Source organism: Cryptomeria japonica, chromosome 8 (genome assembly GCF_030272615.1).
Source record: "Cryptomeria japonica chromosome 8, Sugi_1.0, whole genome shotgun sequence".
NCBI classification, from domain to species: domain Eukaryota; kingdom Viridiplantae; phylum Streptophyta; class Pinopsida; order Cupressales; family Cupressaceae; genus Cryptomeria; species Cryptomeria japonica.
In genome coordinates, this window is record NC_081412.1 from 226,265,040 (window position 1) to 226,277,532 (window position 12,493).

The 12,493-nt window shown below is 36.6% G+C and overlaps 1 protein-coding gene and 1 non-coding gene across 2 annotated transcripts; both read left to right on the forward strand.

Moving 5' to 3' along the window:
- Positions 1 to 265: 265 nt before the first annotated feature.
- Positions 266 to 3,609, forward strand: LOC131078976 (LRR receptor-like serine/threonine-protein kinase GSO1). The gene has a single exon (XM_058016840.2). The coding sequence runs from the start codon at positions 391 to 393 to the stop codon at positions 3,076 to 3,078; it is 2,688 nt and encodes an 895-aa protein (XP_057872823.2). The 5' UTR covers positions 266 to 390; the 3' UTR covers positions 3,079 to 3,609.
- A 295-nt stretch (positions 3,610 to 3,904) lies between these two features.
- LOC131078986 (U6 spliceosomal RNA) lies at positions 3,905 to 4,007 on the forward strand. The gene has a single exon (XR_009113894.2). It is a non-coding gene; the product is annotated as a U6 spliceosomal RNA (small nuclear RNA).
- Positions 4,008 to 12,493: the final 8,486 nt, after the last annotated feature.

Below are 12,493 nucleotides of genomic sequence, written 5' to 3' on the forward strand. Positions count from 1 at the left end.
GAATTGACATAAAGGTGAACAACTTGCAAGCTTTGAAAAGTATTGCAATTATTTCTTGGAATTGGCATAAAGGTGAACAACTTGCAAGCTTTGAAAAGTATTGCAATTATTTCTTGGAATTGGCATAAAGGTGAACAACTTGCAATTATTGCGAGACAAATCAAGGCATAGCAAATAAATTATTGCTTGGATTGCTCGGGTCAAAACCGCGTAAAGACCTGGAAATGGGTAATGACCTACGATAGTGCGCGTAGCAAATCAACACGGATACAAGGCTGCCCACTGTCTAAATTCATGGTATTGCTCAAGTAAAAAACCGACCGGCGTAATGGCAATGAAAGTTTCGCAGGCTATATTATAAGGGCCGCTCCCTACTTGGGTTGTTGAGAAATGGAGGGCACCCAAATGACAAGAAGAATGTTCATTCAAACGCTGTGGTTAAGCTACGCTCTGGCATTCGCATTAACCACCATCAGCGCAATACCTGTTCACAACATCTCTTATTCTCGTCATCGCTTTCCTTTACGTAACCCTCCCATGGATGGAACATTTTCTATTGTGAAAGGCCGTATGCTACTCGAGGAAGGCAATGAAGAAGCTTTTGAGAAGAGGGATGTGGATGCTCTACTCTCTTTCAGAAATGACATTACAGCCGACCCCATGCAGTCGCTTTCCAACTGGACTTCTACCAATTCAGAAAATGTGTGTTCGTGGAATGGCGTTTCGTGCAGAAAGCATACACGCAGAGTGGTTGCAATCATTCTCCCTCAATTGGGATTGGAAGGTAGCATTTCTCCTTTCATAGGAAACCTATCTTTACTAGCTAATTTGAATCTCTCCAGTAATTCTTTGATGGGAAGCATTCCACCTCAGCTTGGCCAACTGAAGGCGTTGAGAGTTCTCGACCTCAAAGAAAATCATCTGATGGGTTCCATCCCCACATCTCTTGCTAATTGCACACACCTTCAGTGGATCAGACTTTCAATCAACAACTTGACGGGGAGCATACCAGAAGAATTTGGTGGCCTGATCAACTTACAGCATCTCCGCTTGTCCCACAATGGTCTCAGTGGAAGTATTCCAAATTCTCTCGGGAAGTGCACATCTCTCCTTGATTTGGCCCTTGGCTTTAACAGTCTCACAGGTAGGATCCCTACTTCTCTCAGTAATTGCTCTGATTTATCTATTATTGATCTTCCGCACAATGCCTTGACTGGTGGGATCCCGTCTGAACTGGGAAGGTTGGAGAAATTGCGAAGCCTTGGCCTCCACTCTAACAGGTTGGGGTCTCAAATCCCTGCAGCGCTGGGCAATTGTTCTTCACTTGAGGTACTCTTTCTGGGCGATAATTCGCTGACTGGCAATATACCACCTGAACTAGGAAATTTGAAACAGCTTGTCCAATTATCACTGTATGGCCAAGGCAATCTTACAGGTTCTATACCTGCAGAAATAGGAAACTGTAGTAATCTTGTGTGGCTTGATGTTGGATCGAACAATCGAATGAACGGTTCCCTGCCCCCGAGTATCTTCAAGCTACCCTTATCCACTATTTCCTTGATTAATAACAATTTTGGAGGGAGAATTCCACTGGGCATCTTAAATCTTACCCAGCTAACCCACTTAGATCTGGCCATAAACAAATTCAGTGGACCCATTCCCAACGGCATTGGAAATTTGACAGAATTAACCTATCTATTTTTGGGCGCAAACAATTTAACAGGCACCATACCCCAAGTAATAACTAGATTGACCAAGCTTGAAATCCTTCACATCGACAATAACCATTTGTCAGGGTTAATTCCCGAGGCTATAGGAAACCTCCAACATTTGAAATCCTTTGATGCGAGTAAAAACAATTTGACAGGCCTAATTCCTGAGTCCATGGGAAAGATCCCATCTTTGAAATCACTTTATCTGAATTTTAACAGTTTCACTGGTTCTATACCAATTAGTATTGGCCAACTCACGAATCTTACCCAGCTGTCGCTCCGGAACAATAACATTTCAGGGAGTATTCCTGAAACGTTCGGTGGTTTGGTCTCGCTAGAGGAGTTAAATATTGCAGATAACAATTTGGAAGGAAAAATTCCAGAGGGTATAAGTAAATGTACTTCACTCAAGAGCTTAATTTTGACTCAGAATAAGCTGAGTGGAAAGATTCCACCCTCCATTGGCAGCTGCAACTTAATCACAGAGTTGATGCTATCCAGCAATAATTTGTCTGGTAGAATTCCCACCACACTTAGCAATTGCACATCTTTGAGGAGGTTAAAGCTGTCAAACAATTCCTTCCATGGAAATTTGGATATGATTTATTCTTCTTCATTGCAAGTGTTGTCTGCAAACGCCAATAAGTTCTCGGGTACTCTGCCTGCATCCTTGGCCAGTTGTAAGGAGCTTCAGCTTTTGGATTTCAGAAGGAACCATTTGAATGGTGACTTACCTTGGTATCTGGCGACTTTTCAAAAATTGAGAGTTCTGAGTCTGGGCTATAATGAACTTCACGGTACTCTTCCTGCGTGGATAGCAAACCTCACCAATTTGCAGGTGTTGGATTTATCAAACAATAAGTTTGATGGAGGAATACCCTCTAATCTTGAGAATCTCCAGGGGTTTGGAATTCTGGGAGATCCAAAACTGAGCGGAAATACACTGTATGAGGAGATACCCATTGCAATAAAAGGGAATGAGTACAGGATGGAATATATACTGGCATCAAACACCATACTTGATATATCAAGTAACAATCTCAACGGGAAGATACCAGAAAGCATAGGGAATTTGAGCAGCCTGAGATTATTAAATCTCTCTGGAAACCATTTTGAAGGTGAGATACCAGCTTCTCTTGGTCGGATATCGACTCTGGAGCAGTTGGATTTGTCTAAAAATAAGCTCACAGGGCGTATTCCAGGGGAGCTCTCTTTGTTGTTCAAGTTGGCCAACTTGGATCTATCTTCTAACAGGCTGTGGACAGATACCCAAAGGAGCGCAATTCGATACATTTACTGCCAGGTCATTCCAGAAAAACCTTCCATGTTTATGCGGGGGCCCTCTACAGAGTTGCAGCGCAAATAACAAAACTGGTTTGCGCACATTACCCTCGCCATCAGAGGGTAAAGTCGATTCACTATGGATTCGTATTGATGAAAAAGTGTCCATTATTGCTGTGGGTTTGGGCTTCGGGATTGCATTTGGTGGAACAATGTCAATGATAGCATGGTGGGACAGACTTCCACTTTGCATTAGGGCCCTCAAAATCAGAGCCTTCCATGGAACTGCGGTTTCCGAAAGAAATATTTGGAGTTTGAAGTACAGACCTCGTTTTACATTTCACTCGTCCACAACTACTGGTTAGTTGCTCCGCCTATTCTTCAGATTCACATCGACTTGGTTTCATTTCACTTGTACTTTAGGTTTTATTAGTTTCTCTTACATCAAGCAATCTGTTAATGGGGTTTACCTATTTCCGACATTGTCAAGAGTTTTAAGCAAATAACTATAGATGCAGAGCAGAATAAAGTATGTTATTCACCTTGCCAAGCTAAATAAACTACGTACGCTGTATTGAGTATATGGTAAAAAAGGGATATATTCCTCTTCTCTCAAGATATTGATTTTTTTGACGTTAATTTATTCCTTTTGATGTTAGCGTTAATTTTAATTTTTTTAATGAATAATATAATTTATTAAAATTTATTCAATATCACATTTGATTAATCAAAAGTAGAATCTATATATTAGCACTACTTTTGAGGAGGGCAATACAAAATTAATAGATTTGAATTTATCGTTTTTAATGGTAGCATTACATTCAATTTTTCTAATGTTAATATTGATAATTCTATTGATTGTAATGATTTATGTGATTATGAGTTATCAAATCACAAAATAATTAAAGTGGGTCTCTTTGGAGATATCTGATAATATTAGAGCAACACAAAGAAGATTAGCATGGTCTCTGCGTAAGGATGACACACATAAATCGAAAAATGGTCTAAATTTTTTAAGTTAATTTTTTTTTCTTATTATTTTATTTTTTAAAATATATTAAAGTGTATCTTTAACAGTGCTACATATGAAAGCTTCATTTTCACTAAAGATATTGGGGTAATAGTGTTGTTGATACTATGCAGCTAATTTTTAAATTCATTTAGCTCATATGAAAATAATTTATTAAGACAATATTGTGGATTTGAGGGAGGTTGAGTTGGCTTGAGGATCATTGACATTTCATTTGTGCAACTCATTTGAATAATTTTTCTAAGATTTATATGTTTAACTAGAATTTGGCAGATGAATTTCAAGTCTAGACCAATTTGAGAATGAGATATTTAAATTTGGTGCATAGTAATTGCAAGAACAAATTTACTTAACACTCAAATCAATCACACAAAAGTTGGCTTCATATAATCAACAATTATACACACAAAAATTTGTTGTAGAATGCAATCAAAACATTTTACACACAAAAATAAGCTTTCTATAGTATCTTATTACATTTCATGACTTGGTACCCTTCTCTAAGGCGGAAAATGATACCTCATTTTATACACAAAACAAACCAATTTAGGCTCAACATTTCTTAAAGTGGGTAGTGTGGGTAATAATTAAAATGTAATTCAATTTTGTCACAAAATTATAGAAATGCATTCATAAATAGATCAATGATGATATTATAATAGAATGATTTATGTAGGAAACCCCTTTCAAAAGAAAAACCATGCACTCAGAAACCTAATGCATTATCAAATCTGAAAGGATATTACAACACATTTCCAATGCAAGTATTATAGAAGTATTTCACTATCAATAAACTTGAAAGAGTTTTGGTACCAATAGCACCTTTGCACTCATAAATTTTCATATCAAATCTACTTCTTCAAGTATTAATTTATAGAAAAATAAGAAATGTAGAAACCATAATGGTTTTCAAAACCATGTTACAAAACCCCTAAAATAAGGTTCTATTAGCACTATCAAATTGGACAAATTTGAAATGTCTCTTCATCTTTAGTTTCGCGACAAAGACTAGGTTTGTTCCTTGTCACATATACATCAGATCCCACCTTCGATGATTAAAATCTTGCAACCTAGTGATGATCATGCAAAAATAATTTTGCAGATATATTCTTTGGATAAATATGATTATGTATATTCAAATTTCTGACTCATGGACAAGTTCTGACGCTCTTTTAGTGCATTTGCGACTACAACATGGCTTGAAAAGAATCCCCAAAAAGTGTCAAATTTTATAATTATAACAACAACCAAATTGTGGGTTTGTCTTCAAAGGCCTACAGATTTAGTTTCATTTTGATCTAAGCTCAAATGATATATTAATGGAATTTTTTCACCTAACTGTTGGCAATATGCAGGAATTGATTATGTGTTGTCAGTGATGTCAACATTGCTTCAGATGCTTGTTGATCTGCTCCAGTTGGATATGGTTCTGGTAGAGGTTATCAGAGATTCTGATCTAGTATGTTCAAATTGCTAGATTCGGTTTTGGGAGGATATTCAAGATGATTATATGTATGTTGTATTCAGTTGGTTGATGATTTGGTGCCCCAGAAGCTATTGATTATGTTCTAGACTGTTGGTTGTTCTTGCTCCCGATTTTCGGATACAGGTTGGTGAGATTTGATGATATGGCTAAGTGGTTTTGGTCCGACTTATAGAAATGGTTCTTAAAGTGTTCATAGTATTCTTGATCGTGTCCTAATTATTTGGTGTCTTTCCATTGGTTGGCATGATGATTTGGTGATCCTATTTGGGTCTGGTTGGATATTCTATGTTATTATCACTAAGGGTTTCTACTGGTTGGTATAACGCGTTGCAATTGGTCTTGGCAGAATTTTTGGTGGACATAATTGTTTGGGAATCTGAATTAGGTCCATACTATGTAATGTAAGTCATAATATTGGTTCGATTGTATCATGTGATGTAATTTTTGTAATTATGAGTTATGGGTTTAGGGTTTAACCGACCTTGTTATTAAGGTTGATGATTTGTATATATAGGTGATATATTCATGTTATTTGCATGGTAGAGGTTGTCTATGTTATCTAAGAAAGGTTTATGTGTGAACAAGCTTATATCATTCAATGAAAGGTTGTGGAGAGTTTGGTGTTGCAGGGAAGACATCTGTGCTTAACTGAAACTATAACCAAGCATTAGGAGATGATATATTCACAGTTAATTTCCTCTAGATTGTAGTTCAATGTTTAGGTAAGTCAATGAGACTTCCCTTTTGTGTTGAGGAGTGTCCTCTGGGCGGTTGGCCTGATTGCAAGTACAATCCCTACTATAATATTTTAACATACTATTGCAAAAGTATTATCTGATTGCGGGTAGGGTTTCCCACCATTTTTTCCCCCTTTCCCAGGTTTTCCAACTCAATAATATTGGTGTTATGTGTTATGTACTTTCATTCTTTAACTTTCATTGTGTAGTTTTTATTTTTCTTCGGTAAAAGGTTCATTATTTGCAATAATTGTTTAACTTGTCAAAAATTGATTCACCCCACCCCCCTTCTTAGTTTTCCTCCGGTTTATTCTAACAATTGGAATCAAGAATTTTTAACAATTGGTATTAGAGAAAGGTCCTCTTTGTAGAAGCTTAACCACTTGAGGAGATCCGATGGCATCAAGTTGTTCATCTAACTTTTACCGGAAGGAGAGTCCCAAATTTGGTGGGACAAATTACAAATTATGGAAGGAGCGAATGAAGATTCATCTGAGATGTCTTGGCGATGAAGTTTGGGAGATGACAGAAAAAGGCTATACACCTCATGATCCTAATTCTGGAACTCTGGCACCTGCTGATGAACAAAAGAGAGCTAATAATGGCGTCAAAGCAAAAGAAACATTGTTAAGTGCCTTATGTAATGAAAATTTGTTGAGTGTCATAGAAATGGAAAATCCAAAGCAGATCTAGTTGAAGCTTGAAACTCTATATGAAGGTGACCAAGTAGTAAAAATTGCAAAACTTGAAGGTTACTGAGTGAGGTATGAAAATTTAAAGATGGAAGAAGATGAGAAGATAAGTTCTTTCATTGATAGAGTGAATGAGATTGTCATGGGAATCAAATGTTATGATGGAACAATTCACAAGGATGAGATTGTTTCAAAAAATTTGAGCATTTATCCAGCTTACAAAATGAAAGCTACTGCAATAAATGAACTCTGGACAATGTCATTTGAATACCCCTATTACCAGAGATACATTACTTGGGAAATTGACAACTTTTGAACTTGAAGAGCTTGGAGATTAGAATGCTATTAAAAAAGAGACTGCATTTTAAGCATCTACCTCCAGTAAGAAGAAGATTGATTGGAAAGAGTTATATGCTAAAGAGATGGAAGATATTGAAAGAGAAGATAGAGAACTTGAAGAGTTGGAAGCCCTAATTGCCATAAGAATCCCTAAAGGACCGGTTGGAAGTGAGTATGAAGGAAAAGTTCCTTTTAAATGTTTTTCATGCAATAAGATTAGTCATTTTGCTTCTAGATGTCCTAAAAGAGCTACAAGGAATCATGAAAGATTTATGAGGAATTATAAAGCTAATATGGAATATCAGATAAAATATATATATAGAAGGAATAAGGATAAATCATGTTACTATGCTAGTGATGATGAACCTGTAAGTGGATCCGGTAATGGAAGCTCAGGTAGTGGAAAAGATAGGGTCTTTATTGCTATCAAGGATGAATCTCTAGAACTTGTCAATGATACAACTCACACTAACGAGAAAGCCCTAGCTGCTAAAGTTGAAGAGAAAGATGAATGGGTTATAGATAGTGGTTGATCACATCACATGATCAGTGATAAGAGTAAATTTCTGACTTTACAAGAATTTGATGGTAGATTAGTCAGATTTGGAGAAAACAAGGCATGCATGATCAAAAGAAAAGGAATAATATCCTTGGATGGTAAGAATAGTACTAAAAATATTTATTATATTGAAGGTTTGAAGAACAATCTCTTGAGTGTAGGTCAGATGGTGGATAGCGGACTTCATTTGCAATTCAAAGAGGGAAAATGCAAGATTATTAATAGATCTAGATTGGAAATTGCATCCGAAAATCAGACCAAAGGAAATATCTTTCATTTGAACTCTAGTTAGAAGGCTTGTTTGATTTCTTAGATTGATGAAAGTTGACTATGGCATAAAAGGATGTGTGAATGTAAATTTTGATTGCATAGTAAAGATCAGTTCAACACAGGCTATCAGAGATTTTCCCAAGATCATTAAACCTCATAATTTAGTATGTAGAGAATGTCAAATGGGTAAGAAAACTAGAACTTCTTTCAAAAGCATACATGATAGTTCTAATGAAATTCTTGATCTTATTCATACTGATCTATGTGGTTCGGCAAGGACTAAAAGTTTTCAAGGAGATATATATTTTATGTTTCTTATTGGTGATTATTCTAGAATGATGTGGGTTGCATTTTTGAAAGAAAAATCAGAAGCTCTTGAGCAATTCAAAATATTCAAAGCTATGGTTGAGACAGAAACATGATTCAAGATAAAATGCTTAAGATCATATCAAGGTGGTGAATTTAAATCTAGTCAATTCAACACATTTTGTGAGAAACATGGAAATAGAAGGCAATTATTTGCACCTAGAACACCATAGCAGAATGGAATAGTGGAAAGGAAGAATAAAACTATCTTAGATTTTGCAAGGACTATGATGATAAAAACCAAATTGCCTCATATTTATTAGATAGAAGTTGTCAATACTGTAGTCTGCACTTTCAATAGAATACACATAAAAGGTGATACCAGTAAGACTTCTTATTAATTATGGTTCGATCATATCCTACTGTCAGGTATTTCAGAATCTTTGGAAGTAAATGCTATATTATAAGAGATGATGCATTAGGGAAATTTGATCCTAGATGTGATAAAGGAATATTTTTGGGCTATTCTACTAAGAGCAAAGCATATAAATGTTATAATTAAAGATTGCAAAGGATAATGGAAAGCATAAATGCTAGAGTGATTGAGGAAAATAACACTGACACGAGATTTATCCCATCGCCTCCTAGAAGAAGATTAGCAAGCTAGCTTAGAGATCAAGAGGCAAACAAGAATATAGCGGATGGAACTCAGATGACCGTCCTTGAGGTATTTTCCGTAAAAAGAAAATGAATATTATTTCATGGAGTATTCGTGGATTGAATAGTCCACATAAACAGGATGTTCTAAGAAATTTCATTAGAGAACATAAATTGGATAGTTCTTATCCAAGAAACCAAAATGACTAAAGAGAAAGTTGATAAGATTAAGCTTTTTAAGGATGGTTTTGTATTAGGAGGTAGCTCTAATGGAGCTTCTGGGGGTATTGTCATTTTCTGGAATCTAAGGTGAGTCATAGGAGTGTTTATTAAGCAGGATAATAACATGGCTTTTATAAGGTTTCATCATTTAGGAGATGGTACCTCATGGCTCCTAACTAATATTTATGCTCCTAATAATAGACTAAGTAGATGCAAATTTTGGAAGAAGCTCGAGGATATCAGATCTCCTCTTAAGGATGAATGGTGCCTAGTGATGGGGGACTTCAATACCCCTCTCCGTCACAATAAGAAGTTTGGGGGCGTCTCGTCTTAATTAGATAGTAGAATGGACCTGTTGAACTTTATTAATAACTAGGGTCAGCATGATATTGATCTTCAAGGGGCAAATTTAACCTCGACTAACTGAAGGGCGAGGGAGGGGGGGGATCTTATTCAAGTCAAATTAGATAGGGCCCTTATCTCAAATGATTGGTTTAGATATTATTAGAGCTCACTTTCAGCTATATCACAGATTGGTTCGGACTACTTTCCTGTGGTTTTGGTGGCAAAGAACATAAGCGAAAAAATAAACTTCCATTTTAGATTTGAAAGGATGTGGCTAGATCATCCTAACCTTGAGATGGCCATGGAGGAATTGTGGTAGATTGATGTCAAAGGTACTGCTATGTATAGAATGACAAAAAATTTAAGTCATGTGAAAGATAATATTAAGAAATGGAACAAGGAAGTTTTTGGGGATTAATTTGCTGCTAAGTCCCAAACCCATCTTCAGCTAAAGGAAATCCAGGAAAAAATCCAAGCCAGTGGATATAGTACAGAGGTTTCTATCAGAGAGGAAAATGAAGTGCTTGTAAAGCATCATGAGATCATCAGAAGGGAAGAAGAATTTTGGAAACAATGGTTCGGGTCTCTTTGGCTTAAAGCTTGGGACAAAAATACTAGATTCTTCAATATGACTTCTCTGAAACACAAGGCTTCTAACATGATTTATAAATTGAGGATTGATGGATCTGAAATAGGGAAGAACGATGAGATTAGGAATGAAGCCAGAAGCTTTTTGAACTCTCTTCTCTCTACAAATAGAAGCCTCGATGATCATTCCTAGAGGAACCTATTGGAGACCATTCCTTCCATCATTAATAAAGATTAGAACAATGTCTTGGTTGCCATTCCTTCTGAAGGGGAAGTTAAGTAAGCAGTGTTCTCCTTTGATGGAAATAAAGCCCCAGGACCTGATGGGTTCTCGTTGTTCTTCTTTCAAACCTTTTGGAATAATATAAATAAGGATCTGGTTAAGGGACTACAAGAATTTTCTGGGGCCAGGTTTATCTTAAAGGAACTCAATGCCACTTTTCTAGTTTTGATTCCAAAATGTCCAAGGGCTGACTTGATGGATCAATTTAGAATGATCAACTTGTGTAATTCCCTCTATAAGATTATCTCGAAGGTGTTTACTAGTAGATTCCTCATGGTTCTTCCTTCCATTATATCACCCCAACAAAGTGGCTTTGTACCTCGAAGACAAATTCTAGACTATATCATCAGTATTCATGAAAATATTCACTCACTAGTGGAATCGAAAAAAAAAGGGCTTCTTGATGAAATTGGATTTGTCTAAGGCCTATGATTGGGTGGACTGGGGGTTTTTGGACAAGGTGCTTAGAGCTTTTGGTTTCTATGAAATTTTTATTTAGCTAGTTGGCCAATTAATTTCGACCCCTTCATTCTCTGTCATCATGAATGGAGCACCCTCCCCTTTCTTTAAATCTTCTAGGGCATCAAGCAGGGGGACCCCATCTCTCCTATTCTCTTCATTATCTTGGCTGAATATCTAGGAAAAAATATAAGCAAACTTGTTTCTCAAGGTCTTTTGTTGGGAGTCTCTCCTTCTTCTAGATTCAAGGCCTGTTCTCACCAACAATTTGTTGATGATACCATTTTTATGGGTACTTCATCGATCAAAGAAGAAACCAACATCAAGAACCTTCTTAATATGTATAGTGTTGCTTCGAGTCAATCGATGAATTGGGAAAAAAAGATATTTATTCTTCTTCAACACTTTGGAGGACAAACATACCAGGATGGCCCATATCTTGAGATGCCATATTTGCCAACCTCTTACTATTTATTAGGGTCTCCCCTTGGGTATGAAACCTATAGATCTTTTCTAGAATAGACTTATTGATAGATTCAACATGAAGTTGGCTAGGTGGAAAGGGACCCTTCTTAGCCAAGTAGGTAAAATCCAACTCTTGAAATATTCTCTCCAAAGTCTTTCGGTTAACGCCTTAAGTCTCTTCAAAATACCTAGAAAATTTGCAAATGTAATTGAGAAAATTTAGAAAGATTTCTTATGGTTAGGGGTGAGGAGAAGAAGAGAGTTGCCCTCATTTCCTAGGATAAAGTTTGCAAACCGAAGAAGTTGGGGGGGCTTGGCCTGAGAAACATATTAAAACCTTGAATAAAACTCTTCTGGCCAAAAAAATATGGAGAATCTATCAGGGAACAGGTGAATGGAATGACATTTGGAAGGCTAAATATTTACGTCTGAATCCTACCATGGAATATTTCCTTGCCTCAGATCAGATCCCTATTGGCTCTACCATATGGAATAGTGTTACTCATGCAAAAGGAATTGCAAGTCTAGGAAAAGTGTGAGCCATTGGTAATGGTAGAAGGGTTGATTTATGGGATGATGCCTAGATTGGAGGTTCTCCTCTCAATAATCATTGTGTTCCTCAGGTAATCATCCAATCCTATAAGAACAAGTATGGTATCAAAGTTGTTGACTACTGGAGAGATTAGAAGTTCATGGACCTGAGCACTTTTGATCCCAACTTAAAGCATGTTAATATGAAACTCAACCAGGCTGTCATTAATCCAACAAGAGAGGACCACCTAGTGTGGGGAGGAAGCCCTTAAAGGAATTATTTGGTGGCTTTTGTTGTCTTTATGCTGGCTCAGTCTCAAGACTCTATCCCCTATTGGGCCAAAGCTTGGTGTACAGGTATGACTCCTAAAATAAATATTTTTTCATGGATTCTTCTACAAAATAAAATCCTAACGAAGAGGGGATTCTGCATCCCCAATAGATGCTACTTATGCCTCAATGATGAACAATCCATGAACCATATTTTTATTCACTATCCTTTTTTTCCAACCTATCAAGTCAATACTTTTT